The sequence below is a fragment of the Neolamprologus brichardi genome, chromosome 2, assembly GCF_056152115.1.
Source record: "Neolamprologus brichardi isolate AB-2024 chromosome 2, ASM5615211v1, whole genome shotgun sequence".
Lineage (NCBI taxonomy): Eukaryota > Metazoa > Chordata > Actinopteri > Cichliformes > Cichlidae > Neolamprologus > Neolamprologus brichardi.
The window spans coordinates 33771639-33793806 of NC_142105.1; the positions used below are offsets into that span (position 1 = coordinate 33771639).

The 22168-nt window shown below is 41.2% G+C and overlaps 1 protein-coding gene across 6 annotated transcripts in view; it reads right to left on the minus strand.

The window, feature by feature from the left end:
• Positions 1-1035: 1035 nt before the first annotated feature.
• enox2 (ecto-NOX disulfide-thiol exchanger 2) overlaps positions 1036-22168 on the minus strand; it is a 199959-nt gene continuing 178826 nt past the window's right edge. For all 6 annotated transcript variants that reach the window (XM_087851780.1, XM_087851784.1, XM_087851781.1 and 3 more), the window contains 6 exons: positions 21084-21271; positions 17474-17614; positions 10903-10959; positions 9982-10087; positions 7408-7493; positions 1036-1839 (listed from right to left, as the gene is read on the minus strand). In XM_087851780.1, the coding sequence (XP_087707906.1) occupies positions 1708-1839; positions 7408-7493; positions 9982-10087; positions 10903-10959; positions 17474-17614; positions 21084-21271 (710 nt within the window). In that variant the 3' untranslated portion in view covers positions 1036-1707. The remainder of the gene's footprint in view (positions 1840-7407; positions 7494-9981; positions 10088-10902; positions 10960-17473; positions 17615-21083; positions 21272-22168) is intronic.

Sequence of the window (22168 nt, forward strand, 5' to 3'; positions counted from 1 at the left end):
GCAATTTCCAGGACTGAAAGACACGCTTCAGCTCAATTTTACACCCACTCCAGCGTCACAATTTAAAGACAAAATCTTTTTTTTGTGAGATGTTCCACACTGCACCAATTTTAAAGTCCATGACGTAGGCTATTAGGAAATGGTTTTTCCTCCAATTTTCTGATAATACCCTGGAGAATAACATGAAAAGTGCTTTTTTTTGGGCAAACTTTTAGAGGGCACATCATCTCGTCTTCCTGCCGTGATTTCATCTGCTTTAAAATTGCTTTCTATTAGAGTCCTGTTTTTTTAAATGAAGAAAAAATTAACAAAATTAACTATTAACAGGTCCTGAAATGTTTTTTCAAAAACCTTCTAGTTTGAGCACAGATCTTATTTTGCTGATTTAAACAACTTTATATGGGATGACCCTTCCCCAAGTATGTGATATCCTCCTATTAGCAACCTGGAAATCTTCTGAAAGTTTTAAGACAGCTGAGGAAAAAATATTTGATTCAAATCCTTCAGGATAAACGGGAGAAAGTATTAAACATGCAAAATTTCCAAATTTACATCAATTCTGTGTATCCACATTTTTCTGATATTTTCAACGGTGTGTCAAAACGTATCAGCACTGGAACCAGAAGCCGGATCACTTATCACCAGAGTTTGTGAGGCTCTTTTTGGACGAGCTGACACAGCGGGCTGTGATCTAACCTTTCCATGTGGATTAAACACGGTAAGATTAAGATATACACTCTCAATGTAACATGTTCACGAATCGTTTCATATCATACTTTGCATGTAGAAGTTCCTAATCTGCAACCTAAACTGATCCTGTTGAGATCTGTGAGTAAACAGTGAGAAATCAGAAAGGTTTAGGGATTTAAAAGACACACATTTTTATGTTTTCTACATATCTGTAATGGCATAGAGAATTTATAATCCTTATTATACTCCTTGGCTCAAAATAATACTTATAATGTACTATATGTACAACCCTAACCCTGCTAACCTTCATTGACACATATATAAAAATAAACAGACTCATTTATGTATACTCAAACATCTTTTTTATAATCAAAAATATCATCCAAGCATTTACAGTGTATTACAACAAATGATTCTATGCAACTGTTAACCGCCTTTACAGAAAATGAAGAAATATATCTATTTTTTGATCTATGTTACAAACCAGGAACAGCAAAAAAGAGAAGAGAGGGAGGGTTGAAGTGTTCAGGCGTACCCTGATTACCTCCCAGTGTAGCCCTGTGGACCGGGCCCACACTGACACCGCACAGAGCCAACTGTGGGCTTTGAAATCACAATGCCCCGCCCCCTGTGGGCAAAAAACGACAGAATAATCCAGTGACTGTAGGAATCGGTGCTGTTCTGCGACTCGCGGGGAGTCATCGCGTCTAAAAATATTTAGCCGACATCGAGAAACTGAGTTCAAGCTCATGAAGACTGCATCACCGGGGCTTGGTGTCAACACTACTGTAACCATGGAAATGCAGCATTTTCACGTCTCTGCCACCCACACAGAGTCCCTGAAATGCTGTTAACTTTCCTCTCTGATCCGTGCTCAGTCTGCTGTGTCCTCGTACAGGCAGGCGCAGTCCGGTCTTTGATAGCTGTGGACTTTACATGGTTTCTGTCACATGTCTACAGTATCTCAGTGTTGCCTCGTCCGCCTGTTTTCTCCTCCACAAGTGCCGCCGGCGGTCTCTACGTGCTCTTGATGCCCTGAAAGCCGCAGAAGTTCCAGCGTTTCTCTAGACTGGCTCCGACACCAGTTAGCTCCTGTCTGAAGGTGCAGGGCAGCCGAGAGAGAAGAGACTCCACCTCGGTGGGGTTGATCTGCAAACACAGGTACAGGTTATAAGCCCACATTGTCTAAGACATATCTATCTGCACCTGTGCACGACACAATCACATTCATTAAAAAAAGGTATTTTTGCACAAATCACACTTGAAAGTAGTAAAACCTCTGAGGAACCAGCACCAGACCACAGGTCATATCAGCTACTGTCCCACTGACCTGTTGTGACGTCACTCGACTCTCTTAGAATCCTGTTTTGACTTTCCTTACATGAGATAAAACACTTACACAGTTATTAGGAGCCAGATGTTGGAGTTAAGCAGTGGAACTATTAATTACATCACATCTTGATGGACAGCTTATCACTACAATTAAAACCTCTTGATTTATTTTTTGATTTAAAATCATTTAAAAAAATATTTTAACTTAAAACTGTCAAAGTCTGCTCATGGCATTGAAGTAAGCGGTGCAACTGTGTTTTAATCATCATGTGACCATGGTCGGTTCATTCCTCTTGTTAGCAGACCTGAGGAAGGTCATTCAGGTCTTTATCTCCTCCAGACTTAATTATAGTGATGTGCTTTTTTGGGGGGGTTTTACAGGAAAAACATTAAGAAACTACAGCTAGTCAAGAGTCCTGCTGGTGGAGATAATCTATCACAGCCGCGTCCTGACTGTCCTTCACTGACTTAGAGGAGTTTAAGATCTTTGCTACCTTTGAAAACTTTGTGGGAGTGGGAACCTTTGTGTGACAAAACGCAGCTTTGCCTTCTCCTGTCACTGCCGTACAGACTCATTAGCTGAAGAACTCAATGCTTGACTTAACCAACAAAAAGGTTTTTTTAAATTTTTTTTTTTTTAATTGCAATCTTTCTAACTTACTATTTTACAGATTTGTACCAAATTGCAAGCTGGTAAGTTGACGGCGTCCATATGCCGTAAGAACATCTTTAATCAATCCTGGTACTGATTCTGCAAGCTCCCAAAATGTACTCAAGGCTCTCTTGGTGTTTTAATTATAATGTGGGAGACGTTGGCCTCAGAATCTCTCATATTCACCTGGGCTTAAATCTGGTGGTTGCACAGCGTAGCATGTGATTCATATCTCTTTCCTACTCAAACTATTCAGTGACTCATGGTATCCTGCGGATGGAGACATTGTCATCCTAGAAATGTTTTAACGGTAATGGAAAAGTTTCATTATAGGACGAAGGATAAATCATTCAGAGCAGCTATTTTCATCTGTTACGATGGGCGGCGCGTCAAATTACGCATGCTAGAATAATAAAATCTTGACCTTCTCGTGAGTGTGAGACGGACTGCATTGCTCCCCGTTTATAGGGACCGTCTTTCTTTACATGTGTGCGGCCTTTGGAAACCGTCTTCTAATGTAGAAGAAACTGAACAGCTGTGTGCTCATATTGCTTAACCTCACAGAAGTGCGCTGAAGAAGTTTCTCATGTTCTAGGCTTTTTGTCAGGAGAGCCGCGAGAAGTCCCAGATGCAGTGTCGGTACTCATTACGACATATTATGCAAGATAATGTGATCAATTTTCATGCATGATGCCCATCTTTGTTCCAGACATCAACCAACACCCGATTTCATCTGGATCTGGTGATTATCGGGCTGATTTTGTGTCGTCTGCACACTGCAAAATAGGGGTGGGGGAAAAATGGATACTGTGTAGCATGGTGATATTTTGTTTCTAATAATGTATGGATACAGGGACAGCAGAAATCGATATTTTGTTACAAAAAGGTTTTTGTGCTCTGACTTCAGAGCATGTTGATCCTTTTTCTGAGCAAGAATCCTGACATTCCTTCACTGTCCAAATGTGTTTAACTTGTTTTATGGCAGCAATAAACATGACAGTTTACTTATTTTAATTTAAGACATGTTTTATTTTAATTAAGTTTAAAACTTTTTTATTTAATGTAAAATTATATTTTGTTTGAATTTACTTTCAAATTCTTCAGTTGCTGAAGGGGCTGCATAGTTTTCATAAACTGCATAGTTCAGAATAGCTATAATTGTACCAGATGGTTGATTCAGTTAAGTTGGACTAGACTGTAATACAAACCGTTCAGTTTGTCAACAATCAAACTGAAATGAGAGAAAGACTGAGTGTGAGACTTTGATATTAGAGAAAATGAATATTGATAAAGTTTACCTTTATGTACAGAATCTGAATATCGCAAAATATTTTAAAAAATTGCAATAATATCGTATCGTGCGTTAAGTATTGTGATAATATCGTATCGAGGGATGTATGGTGATTCCCACCTCTATTGCAAAAGGGGGCGAGTTGACCCCAAACCATGCTTTCTACGGCTTAACAGAATCTCTGGATCCCCTTAATGTAGTGCTCAAAACTTCAGGCTTGTCTTTGAGCTCATTTTCAGTTATATTTGCACAACGACGCACATCAAACTCGGCACAGATGACAAATATACTTAGCCCATAATTATAACTTCACAACTGAATCACAAACATTTTAGTCAAACCCATTAGTGAGAAAGTGTACTCATGCTTTTCAATTGACTTTGTCTTCAGTGGAACCATCTTTTAAGGCAGAGAGAAAAATGCTTATCAGCAGCTCTTGTTGGGTCACCCAGTGAGTTGTTCATAACATCCACACCTCCTCTACACGTTCAGTCACACGGGTGGGCTGAGGATCAGTCAACCTAAATCCTGAGGTGACGCTGCCAAGATTCACTGTACAAGCTGCTGTAAACATCCCACAGTGACTTGAATTAATAAGTAGATTGTTTAAGAGCTGCACTCATGTCAGGACGCATTAAGAGCCATCACGGAGATAGGACTAGAGTGTCATTACACACAATGAAGCCGTGCGTGATTGTGTGTGTGGAGCGACCAGATAAGGAGAGAGGATTGGACTCGTTGTTGGTGAGTCCAGCCGGTGATATTGACAAAACTCTGTGGGCTGCTTAATGTGTGTAGCGAAGAGTCTGTGTGGGAACAACAGATGCACAGGCAAACTCAGACGCACACAGACAGACAAGCGTGGGCGTCCGCTCACATTAAAACACACTCAAGACAAAAAAATCCCCAAAAGGCATCAGAGAAGTCCGTCACACTCTTTGCATGTGTGAGAGTGAGTCAGGCTGGTGAGGAGCATATTTAAAGAGTTGCTACAGAGAACACTCATTTCTCGGGGCAGCCACGTCGATGCGCTTGAGACATCCGCATTTTTGCCAATTAATTCTACTAAATGATAAGTTGTCTGAAAAGGGTTTAATGTTTGCTCAGCGCCTGGGAATATAAAGGGATTGGCTGCCATTTTTCCCCCCTGAAGGTCTTCTTGTTGGGGCGGAGAGGAGAAGTGGCCATTAATCTTAGTGTTGCGTTTTTGGAGGTGACACTGAAAGTTGGCATCTTGAAAGCCTCATATAAGTGGCAGTGAAGAGCGATAATGTGTCTAAAACGCCTCGTCGGGAAGATGGGGATGGAATAGCCTCGGCGGACAGAGTGGAAGCTGAGGATGTGTGAGGATTGGGCGGCGTCTGGCTTCAAGTGACATGAAGAAGGATCTACTTTTAATACGTTCCCGCATCAGGAAAAGTCACAACAAGCCAGATATGAGTAGACATGTTTGAAGTCCACATATAGAAAAGTGAAACTGTTAAAGTTAAACTTGCTTGAAAACCATTTTCACCAAATTATTAGGTACACTCCTTCAACTGCTTTTTAATGCAAATATTAAATCAGCCAATTGCACGGCAGCAACTTAATGCACATCCAGTCATTTCTCTGATGGCTGCTCCAGCAGAACAATGAGCCATCTCACAAAGCTCAAATAAACTCATGCATCGGTGTCCTGAAGATGTCAATGAGCTCATTGTACTCAAGTGGCCTTCACAGTCTGATGTTTACTGTGACTGGTTATGTATTTTTCTCAGTAAACGTGGAGTGTCTCTTTTCCAAGAGACCTTTCCAAAACAGTGTCAAAAGCCACAGTTAGCTCTAGGGATGGGTATCGTTTAGGTTTTATCCGATACCAGTACCAAACCGGTACTTTTGAAACGGTGCCGGTGCTTAAACGGTGCTCAAACCGGTGCTTAAAGAATGAAGAACACAAAATTTTTCCAAAAACCTCTCATGTTCAGCTGTTTTTTTTGTAAAAAGATAACAATGTTAGCCTTTTCTGCAGCTATGGGGCATATATGGTATCACTCTTGGCTGGAAGCAGCTTAAACAATGGAAAAAACACAAACTTTGTCCAAAAACCTCTCATGTTTAACTGTTTTCCACTTTTTCTTTGGTCATTTTAGCCTTTTTGTCCAGGGTGAAGGGAGTATCTGCCATCAAACAAGAAGACAGCCGCATGTAGCTATGATGATGTTTGCTAGTTCACCTTACATGCATTAATGTAATAACGTGGTTAGCCTACTCAACGTAAATTACACACGAACAACATTAAGCTACTCACGCAGAGAAGAACGGCTGCTGCTGCATCATCATCCTCATCATTTCTGCTACACTGGCAGGGCTAGGGGCCAGGACTCTCCTCTTCGGGTTTTTGGGGGATGTTGCTAACTCCGGGTCTGATAACAGGCACCACACCCGCAGTAGATGTGCTCGGTGTGAGGTCTCGCAGCAAGCTATCAAATACGGCGCATTTCTCGGCTTTTAAAAAAAACGCTATGCGTCGCCAGGTGTTTCATCAGATTTGAGGTGTTACCTCCTTTGACAGTATCACAGTATCAGCTTAAAGCACTTGTTGCAGCTGCTGAGTTTGCATCTTTTGCTGTGAAGTACAGCCAGACTTTGACCGCTTCGCCTTGGACATTTTTAATCTGTAGCTCTGCTCTAAAAGAACGTACGTACCTGGACCCGCCTACTATCCTCGGAAACGTAAAATGATTGGCTAGAATCTAAAGTGTATCACAGCTCAGGAAAAAAAAGCACCAAAATGTGCGCTGCTTTTCGGTCTGGTTACTACCGTTTACGTCAGATGGCACCGGATACCGGTACCCATCCCTAGTTAGCTCACAACATTTTTCTATATTTAACAAAACATTAAACATTATAATAATAATAAATATCAAGCTGTACGCATTTAGAAGGAAAAGAAGAATGAGCAGTGTGGAAATTAGTTTTTAGATGTGTTGGTGTGAACATGTCGTCACTGCTGGAAAACACCAGCAAACCTTTAAATGACAAAAGGAGCCCAGCGGATATAGGAAGCCACTCACGTGACCCAGGCGTCTTACAACATCTAAATCTACACATTTGAACTTACAGGGAAGCATTTACATGGCTAATGAAAAAAAACCCCCATATATGTTAAAACAACAAGCTCTCAGTTCAAGTCAAAGACAAAAGAAATGTTGCTAAATACCAGAGTGGGCTAAAACACAGCGCTGTGGAAATCTGTTTGGACAGACACGTGTTATCATTCCTCTCACCGATCTCTTGGGGAGAAAACAAATATTTGTATTGTCAAATTGCTCTAAAAGCAATACAGCTTGTGTTGATGGCACAGCAGGGCCACATACATCAGTGCTATACAGGAAAGAGACACGCTGCCAGTACAGCTGCATATAATCCACAGAAGAAGTTTTGATTCGTGCGAGTCTGTTACCTTGGTGTCCAAACGCTGCAGGTATGAACAGATGTACTCGATGCTGGCTCCAAACGGGTGGACGTGCAGGAACGTTGAAATGATCCCTGAGGTAGGACAAACAAATCGTGGGAAGATGTTAACACAGAGCCATGTCACAAACCTCCTGTCACCCATAAAACGTCGATGAACTACACAAGTACGTTCACAACGCCACTTTATCTGACTCTTTCTCCTGTCCTCTGACTGCGCTTCGAGTGGCGTCTCCCAGAGTCCCACTACTGTTAAGAGCCTCTTGTACATTGTGGCTCCAGATTAGAGAGAGTGTTTAATGGTGGCTTTGATGCCGTTGTCTCTCATCAAAGCCCAACTCTCCCCGAGCTCAAACATACCATCTGCTATCAGCTCACAGACAGGGCCAGGAGAGAGGTAATCCTCCACCTCTGTTTACAAATCACCTGTGCAGCACTGAGGTACCCTGATTTGAAAAAAAAGAAGTAAAAAACAAACAACAATAACAAAAAAAAAAAGTGAAAGCAACAATGATTGCTGCTGGGTCAAACACCGAAGCAAAAATATAATAAACATTAGAGTCTTTTTAGAGGAAAACTATTCCAAGACTTCATTTTTGTCACCTGCAGGAGGTCAATCGATACGTGAACACAAACAGTGTGCTCGTCTGGAGCTGCTCCACTGACAATGATTAAGAGACCGACTGAGAATCTAATGGTGCATTTAGATCGCACACCAAGTTAAAATTCACGATGATTTATTTGCAACAATTCGCCCACTACAATCGTTTTGCTGTCTATGCTTATTCACCTTAAAAACCAGCCAATAAACACCTTCTCCAACTGACAGCAGACATTTGCTGGAGCAGTATGCACCCACTCTCTGCGTGTGTGTAGATTACCAGAATGTGCTCGAGTCAGAGCTCATGATCGTTACATTGATGAGACCATAAAAGATGACAAATGGTGATTTTCACTTCCAGAAAGGAACAGACACTGCTGCACACCACATTTCTTTCTAAGAATTGTATAAGTATTACGTCTGAAAGCTGACACAACTATCAAGTACCTGAAGAAACAAGCCAACAAATATAAACAACACTTGAACATTAAAAGTTTCTGTAAAACTGACTGACTGAATTTCCCGGAGGAACCCACCCGAGGGATTAATAAAGTTTCATCTAATCTAATCTAAAATGTTCCATGAGGCAATTCCAAAAACAGGTGATCGCTCTATAGAAAGGAAACCTTTGAAGCTACAGTCACACTAATGAAAACAGTGGTTGGAGACCGAGAGACAAACTTGCAAGATTGTTGCCAAACTCCTAGATTAAAAAATGGAATTCAGAAATAGTTACAAAGTAGCTGCAGGATGGTGATTTACCTGCACAGTGACAGGTACTGTGGAACCTTTCAATAAGATTATAACCAGGATGCAGCCAGTTGGCAACCATCAGAGTTAAATCTCATAGTTGATCATTATTTGCAAACCTCAGCCAATCTGTCCAAGTGTGACTGCAGTCAGTCTGAGGAAGAGTGCAACTGTTTGGAGAAATGTTGCCTCCCACCAGGTAACCTGTGCCATCGCATTTCAATCTTAAGCAGTTGAAAGCAGCTGGTCACAGCAACTATTTGGAATTGGTCACCAAAAATGAAAAACAATGCAACCCTTGATTTTTACTTGTTGCAAGGAAGTCGTCATCCTTTTTTCCCCATAAGCCATAAATGCAGCGGTTGGTGCAGCATTCAGACTTCCCATGTTTGGTGTTTCTGAATCTTTTAACCTTTAGATTAAAAATGGAATTCAGAAATAGTTAAAAAGTAGCTGCAGGATGGTGATTTACCTGCACAGTGACAGGCACTGTGTCTTTCAATAAGATTATAACCAGAATGCAACCATCAGAGTTAAATCTCATAGTTGATCATTATTTGCAAACCTCAGCCAATCTGTCTGAGTGTGACTGCAGTCAGTCTAAGGAAGAGTGCAACTGTTTGGAGACATGTTGCCTCCTACCAGGCAACCTGTGCCATCGCATTTCAATCTTAAGCAGTTGAAAGCAGCTGGTCACGGCAACTATTTGCAACCCTTGATTTTTACTTGTTGCAAGGAAGTCGTCATCCTTTTTTTCCCATAAGCCATAAATGCAGCGGTTGGTGCAGCATCCAGACTTCCCATGTTTGGTGTTTCTGAATCTTTATCCAAAACTTCCTATTTTCTGTCCTCAAAGCACTCTGACACTTTGTGTGCAGGTGCAGGGCCATGAATGCTGAGGGCAGCTCGAGTAAGGTGTGTGTTATAGTAATAAACTCTGCATATACGAAACACACATTTCTGGAGAAAGAGGCATTTGAATGTAACCAGGAGCCAGGGATCAAATGTAGCTGTAAGCGTGTGTTTTGGTAAAGGGCACAGTGAAAAGACAATTTACTTTGCATGTTTTGATGAGAAACCAGAGCTCCCGGAGGAAGCGTGGGGAGAGGATGCAAACTGCACACAGAAGGGCGCGGGCCTACCGCTGAGCAGTTCATGGGTTAAGAAATGTCTCAGTGAGAGTGCTGGGAAGAAGCCAGAGTGTCAGCGTACCAACTAGCAGAGCTTCCCTCTCGGAGTGGACAGGACTCGGTGGATTCCTCTCTGTGGGACCTTCCTTCTCCTGACTGCAGGACACCACCGTCGATGCTGTGGCTTCCTACACGTGCACATAACACACGCACGGTTAGCATAAATCAGTCTGCAGACAGCCGCTGGCACTGTTTGACTGAGTTATCTTGCGTAATGTAAACAAATTCAAATTTAGGCTGATGCATGGGACACAATAAAAAGACAATCATGCACAAATAAGTGCGACGAGCACACCGGAAAGTTTCACCACCAACATGTCAATCCAGAGAGACAATGAAAACGGGGATAATGAATGAGGAAGGGGATAATGAGGCGAGGGAGGATATTCAGCCAGCAGCTATATTTCTAATAGAGGGAAGCGTGTCTCGCACATACACAATGACAGAAGAGGAGACGAGTTTGAAAAGAACAAATAGAGGGGAAGAGACTTGGAAGGCGAACGATCAAGCTGCTTGTTTCAGATCTCTGACAGGTGGCAGAAAAGAGGCAGCGTGACAGAAGAGATTCTGTCTGTGTTTGTTGTTCTACATAGTACGGTGCGTACCATTCCCACTTCTAGAGTGGGATCTCTGGTGGCCTTTTTTTTAATCCATCCATAACACCCTGTGAGTGTCTTGGTGTGTGGGTGTGTAGACATATGCACATGTGCAAGCCGTTTTGACTTTATGACTGCTTTATTTCCTAGCCCACTTATGTCTGGGTGATTTATTAAATGACAAATGCAGTTGCAGTGAACTAGTTTGGCCCGTAATGATCTGTCATGTCATTGGAAGAGGAGAGAGGGGAAATCAGGAGGAGGAGGAGAAGGAAAACAAGAAGAAGAAAGGGAGAATGAGGACAAAACAATATGTGGAGGACTGAGGAGCATTTTTCTCCACTTACGCTGCTTTGATTAGCGCTCTCCTCGCTTCCTCTGTCGTCTTGCTTCGACATCTCCAGCTGTAGCACATTAGAAACATATGAAGAATAACAGACTGAGAAACAAGCCAGGCACCGATGTATGCAGACAGGGAGGAGGGAGGTCTCAGAGTTGTTTATTTTTAGAATAATGTCCAGATATGAGCTGATTGTGAAGAAACGAGAAAAGCTAAGACTGTAAACTCCATATGGATGTAATTAACTCTTCCTGAGTCAAAACTGGCACAAACAAGTCTGCTATTAAATATGTAACAGTGTGCGTCCTGATTTTTCTGGAATATGAAACAGCTCTAATGATACGTTAGTCCATCGACAGCAAAGTAATCGACAGCAGACCTGCTAAATGATCAGCTTAGAGAAACACAAAGAAAAGAAACAGCTTGTCAGGTGTGAGGACTGAATGCATGTTGCTGTCTTTTATTGCAGCACACTGATGGTTTTGGTGATTCTTGGTTGAAGGGCATAAACCGTTTGAAGACTTCACCATGATGTCTGGGAAACTGAACAGCCTTGTGGGCTATGTATACATAATTTAATTTAAACTACGTGTTTAATTCATTAAAGTGACACAAAAATCAATTTAATGGACGAACAACAGAACAACTTCAGATGCAGGAATGTTCAAAACGAGCTGGTTTTCAAAAGTGGATCAGAGGGTGGAGTAAAACTCAAATACTGGAATAAATGGTAAATTGACTGCATTTATAAGGCACTTTCTCAGTCTTCTTGACATTTTTTTTAGATTGTTGTTATGGTGCTTTCTTCATTTTACACATATAGTTAAATTCAGTGATACTGGACGATGTACAGTCTGTGCATTTAATTAGATTGAAGTCCAAACTTTGACTAGGCCACTCCAAAACCTTCATTTTGGGCTTGTTTATTTACTAATATTTTCAGCCATTCAAAGGTGGACTTGCTGGTGTGTTTCGGATCACTGTCCTGCTACGTTACCGAGTCCAAAATATAAAACTTAGGAGCTTCGGAAGCTGTCAGAGTGTCAAACAGACCGACTGTAGCTCACCGACACCTTCATCTCGTGAAAAGCAGTTACTACAAATAAAGTCATTTATGGCTAGATATAACTTATTATGGACTGTTCTACATACACATCAATTTCTTTACTGATTTATAATCAATATTCTGTCTTCTGGACCCAAACACAGCAGAAAAACAGTGTTTAATAAAGGCTTGCATTTGACTCAGGTGTGCAAAGCTCCAACGCCACAAGTCAGACTGTCAGATAAACCCGCCAAGCTTACAAGGAATACAATTAAATGGATGGGACTCAACTAGAATTGGTTTTAGATTGCTACCCTTATCTCTGGCTCTAAATTATGCTTTTTATCATGAGGAATAATTGTGGGTGATGCTGAGTTTACATTTACAGTGTGGGAGGTTCCCAGTGAAAATAAACTATTGAGTTGCATAATGGGAAGTGCTTTCCTTATATTAGGTACTGAAAGTCTGAATGTCCTGCCTTTATCATTTATATCGTCTCACAAGTGGTAACTTGCGATACTAAGTCAGTGAAATGCCCCTTTAGAATAGAATAGAATAGAATAGAATAGAATAGAATTTACTCACAAAGGAAAGCAGCCGATAAATCCCAATGGAAAACTCTCAGTGATGACAATAAAATACATACAAAGAAATGATAAAGATGTTTGTTGTGATCATAATAATAAGGTTAATGGCTTCAACGACCTGCACTTGCATTGGTGAAGTGATATGTGGCGACAGCTCGCTGACAGTAAGGACAGTGACTGAACCAGCGAAGAAGAACTGATGGCATGAGCGATGTCCTCGGCGTGACAAATCATCCTACGTTGCCTGCTAATCTTCGGAGAAACCAACACCCCAAAATTGATTTCTCTTTCTCCCTTTAATGAGACTGTCTTTCATGATTCATGTTTGCCCATATGCAAGAATTTAATTAGCATATTTCCCAGAGCTCACAGTTGTGGAGGGACATTTCTAATCAAACCCATCACCCTTAACAAGCTATTGACAACCCTGTCATCCCAGCTGATCGGAAGAAGAAGAGATCCGTTAACAAATGACTAACTCAGCTCCGCGTCGCATGAAACCTGTTATCTCCGAGCTAACACAACACACGCAGAGGCTCCCCACATAGTTTCAGAGCCTTTCGTTTGTATTATCATCCAATTTAATAGGCGATTTAACCTGAGGCTCATTTTAATGACAGCCATTTCTCTCATTATAGCGAGCGAGAAGGAACATTAACAAACATAAGCACTTTAGCACTCGGCGCATGGGACAACACCTGAAACATTAGTAAACATGACGCAGCCAGCAGAGAAAAATGACCCATGAAAACTGAAATTGTTTATAAGATTGAGGATTGTGTGTCTGTCAGTGTAGTAATACAGCTTGACACGAATCAATATTAAACGGAAAAATGTGTCTCAGTGGAAGAAGCACATTTAACTAATGTGTTTTTTTGGGATAGGCAGGGTTGCTCGATGGTGGCGAAATGATCAATATTCAGATGACCATTTACCACAGTTACTCAGTTTGGAAAAATACTAAATTTACTAAACAGAGTCATTTTAAGAGCGCCACAATAGTTGTTTTATCTAAATCACCTTGTTTTCCTCATCACTGCGAGCTTAAACTGAATTGAAATGTAACTGAAATGAAAATCAGATTCATTGTTCTCCTCATCTCTTTGCATTTTGCTTCCAAGCAGCCAGACTTTCTTGTATTTTTTAAGTGGTCTTGAACAACAGTTCTTAAGGCTTTCTGAAGGTCTTTCAAAGGTTTCACTCATTTTTATTCCAGTCCGTGTACCCGACCGCTTTCAGAAGAATGCTTTTGTTTGTTTGCGGAACCACTTAACATTGACCTATGAATCACTCAAGCATTACAAAGGCACCTAACTCAAGGGATGAGCCAGTGTTATGTCAACACAGACGACTGAGCAAAGAATCAATTTGAAATTGCATCTTTAGGCACTTTGTTACTAGCAGCCCAAAAACAGCAATGTAGATTAATAAAGCAGCAGGTGTGGCCACGTGGCTCCTATTTGGCAGGTAAAATCCCCCAATCTGGTGACCGTACTCTGACATCGCTGCGATCTGTTAGTTACAGCCTCTCTGAGAGAAAAACAGCTTTGTGTGATGCCGGTGCAGATGCATGACACAAAGGACAAAATGTTCAGGACAGAGAGCGCATGACTGGGTAAGGCTGGTGGTTGGCGTGACATAAAATCTCAGCTGCAGAGAAGTGAAGAAACCATTTGACTTTGGTCAACTGTGCTCAATGTGTTTCTAGTTAAAAAAGAGAATTAATTTCTTTGGTATTTTTGTCATGCGGGTGTTGTGAGAACATACAGTTCAGATGTTAGACAGCCTGCCTCACAGAAGAGAAACCCTTAAAAACTGCATTATCTGGTGCAGACGAGGGCACGGTGAGATGGGATTTGCTGCTGGCGCTGCCTTACTGTTAGACAAACAGGTTACAACCTAAAGGCTGAAGGTATTTATTTTGGCAGTAATCTTCTTGCTGGCATGGATGTTCTGCAGAGAGCTTTTAAAAACTCTGTTTACACCTAGCTATGTTACTTGGATAACGATAAGGGCCTTGAAATACTCAGCATTGGTATAATGAGGCAGCAAGGGCAGGTTTTCATTTTATGATAGTAAGGATGTAGAGATAATGATTGATGAGCCTGTGGAGGCTGATTAAATGTACCCGACTGGGCAGGATGCTGTTGAGGGTGCGTGGGGAAAGTTGGCCTTAAGGGAGTTATTTAAAAGAAAAACAAGGCTTGCTAAGAGTGATCGCAGTTTTTGGTGAAATAATGCTGCATCCTGTTCAGTGTGCTGTCACCCACTCCAGATATAAGAATGAATCTCTTCTTATGGACTCAAACACGTTTTGCTGAAAAACTGAATATGGAACAAGCAAAGCTTAATACTAAACAATATATATAACTTATATAAACGTATATATAACTTAATATTGCACACATGCAAAATCAAAATTCCAATTAAATAACACATCAGTGGAATTCATTTCTTAAATAAAAAATGTATTTGCAGCCTTCTGAATTAAATTTTAGCATTTATCAGATTTTCATCACCTGTCCAGAAAGCTCCTGTTCTTCTTTTTGCCATTTTGGTATGGTAGCATGGCAGTGTTTGCATGGTTGCTATGACTATGGTCAACAGAGGAGAGGGTGCTAATGGGTCCTGTCATGACTGACGCGCCAAAACGCCAACAGAGCATTCTGGGAATTGTAGTATTAGCAGTACATGCACTGTATAATACTGGCAGGCCAGCTCTAATAGTAATTTGGTATGGCTTCGCGGGCCAAATGTAATTAGGCTGCGGGCCAAATTTGGCCCACGGGCCAGAGTTTGACACCTATGCTGTAAGCCTTCTGATCACTTAAACTGTATACTATATGGATTCACAGTAGAATCCAAACTTTCCAAGGCTTAAGGCGGCGCTTCAGGTGAGAAAACACTCAGACAAATCCCATTTTTCCCCCACTGGGTTGTGCATCGTGAGTTGGTTCCCCAGGGTGAGACTGTTAATGTGGACTTTTACTGTCCTGTCCTGAGGCGCCTGACAGAGGAACTTCAGAAAACTGGAACTGACACTGTGTGCTGGTTCACAGCGGAGAAAACAGAGGAGTTTGTTGGCTGCACAAACACAACCCGGATCACTAGATTGCCAAATTTGCCTCCCTTCATCTAGATCCCGAAACATTCCCATTTTGACACTCTAAAGAGGAAGAATACATAAGAAGCACTTCCTATGAGAGAGCCAAAAATAGCATTCCCACTTGAAAGCAGTTCAGAAGTGAACAAGACGGTGACCTTCAAAGTGGCACTGGCCAAATTTACAGCAGGTCAGGCTTGTGATTCGTGTGCAGCTTCCTCTCTGAAGCTTTTGTACACAGCTGTACAGATTTCAGTTTCTTGTGCAGGTCTGAGTTTGGCCCCAAAACAATATGAACATTTGTAAAGAAGGACTAAGTGAATACCAGGTTGTGATCTAGTTCAAGCTTTGCTGTGGACTGATTTTTTTTCAAACGTTTGATATAGCGAGCACAGTCGACGCACAGGCAGAAATGGTGGAACCGAATAAACAAAACAGAGGCTGAAACTCACGAGTTAGTTTTACAATTAATGTCGACGGTCAGATTTCTGCTCTACAGTCAGCAACAAGCTGCCGTTGAGACGAAATGATGTGAAGATGGAGAACAATTACACTCAGTCTGTTACATTTACACGGGGAAATAATGCCTCCAAACATCACTTAAGAGAAGGTGAAAGTGAGAGAATTTTATTATACTTTGATATTCAGTTAACAAATCAAGTGATCAGAGCTGAAAGCAGCTGGAAATGGAAGATATGGTGCAGCTATAATTTACTAGCTCAGTTTGTTTCTATGGACGCCTGCAGAAACTGAAATGTTTGACTACACAAATGACACACAGTCCTTTAAATGGGTTTTGGTTAAAATGCTCTTTTGTTTTTTAGTAGGGCACATTACTATTACATAAACAGAGGGAATCCATAAATGTCATTTTACTTAGAACATGAAAGCTGCAATATTAATATTTTTGGAGAAAATTACAAATGAAAACTTGATTATACTGTGGTTTAAAAAATGAATAAACACTCCAGGGAGGAAAATGAGAACGAAACCTCCAGTAAAAGTCAGAAATCTCATTGCAGTCTGTCCTTTTTTCCAGTTTTGATATTTTGAAGACCCCATTCATGGTAATGGTAAATGGCCTGTATTTGTATAGCTTTACTTTGTCCCTAAGGACCCCAAAGCGCTTTACACATCCAGTCATCCATCCATTCACACACTGGTGATGGCAGCTACATTGTAGCCACAGCCACCCTGGGGCGCACTGACAGAGGCGAGGCTGCCGGACACTGGCGCCACCGGGCCCTCTGACCACCACCACCAGTAGGCAACGGGTGAAGTGTCTTGCCCAAGGACACAATGACAGACTGTCGGAGCCGGGACTTGAACCAGCAACCTTCCGATTACAAGACGAACTCCCAACTCTTGAGCCACGATTCATGCTGAAGTGCATCAATTTCTTTTTTCAGACTTGTGATATTAAATACTTTATACATGTAACTGTGAGACATATATATATCATATATAGTTTGATATTTCTGTGGTTCAGCCACCATTGAATGTTTGTTTGTTTGCAGTCGAGCACACTGGTTTTTCTTAAAGTCCACCCAATGTGGTCATTTTGGGATCCTGATGAGTTTAGAAAAGCTTTAAACTAGTTCAAAGTGATTTTCTCAACCCCAAACTACTCACTGCAACATTCCCATTCCTCGCTGTTTATTTATTTATGATTTACATCTTTAATTTCTTTTGTGCACTGAAACTTCTCGAAGGCCTCGGACTAATTTCTTTCCCATTAAAGTGCAGAATAATAACTGTTCTAACAAACAAATAAACTCCCTCTGCTATGAAATGCACCATGGCAACGCTCACATGTGAAAGCGTGCACGTCTGTCACACCTACCTGCATCACGTGTGCGTTTTGCAGGTTCTGGAGACCTTCCTTCAGGTTCTGCACTTGATTCTTCAGCTGTTGTTTTTCCTCCAAACTCTTCTCCAGCTCGGCCTCCCGCTGTTTTAATTCTTCCCTCATTTTTAACAGTTGCTGTAAAAACAAAAAAGCGAGCACATTAAGCCACTGCCTCTGTGAGCTAACTAACCGTGACAACGCTAACCTCATAATCAACCTGCTCTGAAAGCAGAGGAACAATACGCCATTTGTTCATTAATATTTAGCATCTAATCCCCATACTGGTAATTGGAACTTCAGCTCAATACAAAAAAGCAATTAGATATGGATGTGAATTATATGATTAATAAACATTTTTACAGAAAGAAAAATTCTGCTCTCCTGCTCGTGTCCAAGAGGAATAATTTTGCAGATTTCAGTCAAAAATGAATATGCATGAATATAGAAGAAAAACTCTTAATAGGATCTTGATCAGAACACTCATTTGGATTTCATACTTGCTTTGAGTACCAGAAGAACCAGTGTTGAGGAAGCTTTGAAGGCTAACGACTAGATTTGTGTCCAATTTGTCTGACGTTTCTTCCTGAACAAGATAAAAAGATCCACCTTTCAACACAAAGGCTTGTTGGAGGGGGGTCCTCCTCATCACTCAGTGCTTTGTCTGTTACACTATAATTCACAAGAACACGAGACGAGGTTGTCAGTATGTGCTGATATTTGTGTTTACTTTTCAGTCTGAGGGACTCTGCAATACAACGTGTCAAAGGAGAGGTATCCCATTGCAGCGCCTTCCAGTTCATTTAATCCATTCACCTAATCTTTTCATAAACACACCACGGGACATGTAAGTTGGAAAGGTAATTACTCTCCGTGAGCAGAAACGAGCAGCGGGGGTTTAATGGATTTTTCTTCTTCTAAACATGAATTGATCATCATTTCCATTACCTGAGACACCGAGAATGAGTCAAACTTTAGCGTTGTAAAGGCAAATTTAAGGATTTCTGACCTCTTATGGCTGCTCATTTCAAATTTAGAAAGATTATTAAGCTGTAAGGTAAAGATTTAGTAGTTAAGATAATATTCAGTGGTCCTTTTGATCTTAATCAGCAGATCTGGTTTACACTGCTGAAACAGAATTAGAGTTAATTGAACTTACGTATGTCCTTGTTTCCCCATTTTGCTGCAGAACTACTCAACAGACCTTATGAAACTGTTTGCTCATCTGCTGTTTTCAAGGTCCAGAATAAAAGGCTCCATAAGTAACCCATACAAATAATAAAAACTTTAAATGACTTAGCCAATATAGTCTTAAAGATTATCTTCTTTACTTTTAAACAGCTTTCAGTGTAGCTGCTTTTTCCCCCAAAACAAAAAAAAAAATACTGAAGCCAATTCCTTGTAGAGGACCAACAGTGGTGATGAGAGCTGAGTCCTCAGCTATGACCCAGCATGTAGGCGTGCAGTGTTGGGGAGTAACGCAATACATGTACCGCCGTTACGTATTTAAAATACAAAATATGAGTAACTGTATTCCGTTACAGTTACCGTTTAAAAAGGTGGTATTTAGAATACAGTTACTTTGTTGAAATAAATGGATTACACGGCGGTACTTCCCTGTTTCATATTGTGGCGGGTCAGGACTGTTTGGGTTTTGTTTGACAGCTACGTTCTGTTGTTCCAGGCGGCAGCGTTACGGTTGCCATGGTTACAGGGTGACGCTCTCTCTCTGCGTGTTTCCTGGGTGAGAGAGCGCCTGTTGTTGTTGTGCTAAGCTAACAGGCAGAATGCTACAGGTATAGCTCTAAAGAATGTAGCATCATGGGCAGTGTAGTCCGTGCAGCAGGGAGAATGGACTGCCATACACGTTATGTGTCTGTGAGCGAGGGAGGGAGAAAAAGGAAAAGTACGAGCTGTCATCGAGCAGAAACGGGAGCTGGAAGCATGTAAATATAATAATAACCACTGCAGCCAAGAAGAGAGCCTGACGAGCCCAGTTGTAAGTAAGCTATTAAGACTCGACTGTACACCGTGTTCGTGTTTTCCTCCAAAACCAATAAGTTCTGTTGGAGCAGCCTTTCAACGCCTCTCTCTGTCTCTCGCTAGCAAAGTTGACCCAGACAACAAAGTAAAGCTAGTTTTCGGCTACGAGCCGACACAGAACCCACCGTATTAGCCAGAGGTCCCTTTGCTACGGTTCGGAGCCGCGAACCTTCAGTAACAGTAATAAATCACAGCAATAGTACATTCATGTAGTTGTAAACAGCATGATAATATATTAAGTAATCCAAAGTATTCAGAATACGTTACTCTCATTGAGTAACGTAACGGAATACGTTACAGAATACATTTTGGGACATGTATTCTGTAATCTGTAATGGAATACATTTTAAAAGTAACCTTCCCAACACTGTCGGCGTGTAGGGTCAGGAGGGTGATCCAGGGGATCTGGGTCACTTTGCACCTTCACTTTGTCCCCAGACTGTTCTGACTGCAATTTTCCACAATCTGGAAACCAGGTGGAAACTCTGCATGACTGTGGAGGCACAAGTGCAAGGAGACCAGAAAAAACACTTCTGTGTAGGGATGTAAAACATGAGCTGAATGAAAATGGGCCCAGAGGTGCATGAAAAGATAACCCTGCATGTGAGGATGCATGAATTCAAATTATTTTTGGAATTTTAGGAGCCTATTAACTCAACTTTGTAGACTTGAACCTCTAAAATTGTCTGTGCATGCTTTCTGACAATACTGACCACCTCAGCCTCCTATCTTTCAGAAAACCTGACCTCACTCCTTGACCTTGGGGTTGAGGTCACCAAGATTCAAACTCGTCTTTTGCCTGTCCCGTTTGGTTCTTTTGCCATCAGAATTATTGTCTAAAGGCAAAGAAAAATGCCCAACGGATTTACTTCATCAAACTCGTCTTTGATTTTTAGTAGAAGCACCTGTGGTATGAATTTGAAAATCCTACGTCGCCTCGTTTTCGAGTTATCACATTCACAAACTTGGGTGGGTGACAACAAAACCCCATCAGCTCAACAGCTGAGGGGTAGAAAGTGTTGCATCCTGTGTGTGCTGTCCAAGCGTGACATGAAAATGTTTTAAAACACTTAGATGGGTTTCTTTTTAAAGTAGGAAATGTAAAAAGTTATTCAGCAACTTTTAGATTGAAACCTAGTTCATGTCATTAAAATCCTAATCGAGAATGTTTTTTCAATATCTTTTTTTGATTAAATGGTCTGAAATGGTTTTAATAGCCTTGGGTTCGTTCCAAGAATATGCTGTTTGAATCGCAGCACTGAGCTCTCCAGTTCCAAATAAAACCCGTTGTGTTCCCGTAAGACTGAAAATATTTTTCAGCTGCTCTTCACAGATGCTCCAGACAACTGTGCTTCTCTACGTGCTCCCAAATAGCACTTAGTTACCATCTAAAGTGCTGGGTCATGGATAAATGACAGCGACGGTTTTAGAAAATTCAACGAGTTAACCTGAGCGACCTCGTTGGTACAAAGTACCCAGTGCAGACAGGAACCAATAGGAGCTTAAACCCACTGTTGGACAGAATAGTGTGTCTGTATGCGTCTGTGTAGACGATAAGCATCACCTTCTGCATGCCTTGTAGAGCCTGCTGCAGGAAGCTGAGCTGCTGTGAGTGAGTGTTGTCCTCCTCGCTCCTAATTGGCTGATTTTTGCCTTGTTCTTGTTTTAGCAGCTCCACCTCGTTCCTGTAGGCGTCCAGCTGGCAGCGTAGGGAGTCGTTCTCCTCCTTTAATGCCTCTGCTTGGGAAACTCCTACATAATAAACACAGAGAAAATTAAATATCCTGGTGATCATGGATCGCCACCGGTCATTCATTTAACACCCCTAACAATACAAATTCTAGTTGAGATAAGGCTCATTTTACTGTGTCCCTTCTGATACGGTGCTCTTGAGTTTTCCCCGACCTGTTTGTTCTCTGAAAACGTATATATTAAAAAACAAACAAGATAGTAAAGGTTGCACCTCTGACAGTGACATGTGCAGTCATCACTGCATCACTCCTCATTCACAGAGGCAACAGCAGGAGGTGACTATTAGAGCATTGATAACAAAAGAGTTAGGACAGAGCATGACAAAAAAAGATGGCATTTATCTACAAAGCTTCTGACATTAAAGCTCCAGAAAGCTCGGTTTACATCCCATTATTTTACCCACTGTTATTTTATTCGCAGTTGGAGGATTTCTTTCACTTCGATAGGCATTAAATTTACATACCACCCGTCCTTTGATCAACTTCAGGAATACACACAATCTATAATGAAGCATTTTCTGTTTGCAACCACTTTGATTTACACCTCTGACTGGCTTCAGCTACCCAACAATAATGGCTGAGGCACAAAGGCATCAAGGTCAGAAATAATGGTCAAAAACTGATATCTCAGAAATAAAGTTGAAGAAAAGGCTAAAGAACGTGTAGTGATGGCATCGTGTTACCTGCGACGTGTTATGTTTCTGATATATAATTGGTAAAAATCTAATTTAGTAATAAATATATTATCGAAACAGTACTTTGTGTTCACAATCAGGCTACGGTGATTTTTGAGATGTGGCTTCTTTTTGATCTAAACTGAACACCTGGAAAGTTTCAGATCTGCTAAAATCCAGAGGCAGACACGCCCTTTGGTGCAGGTTTTGCCAGAGAAATATTT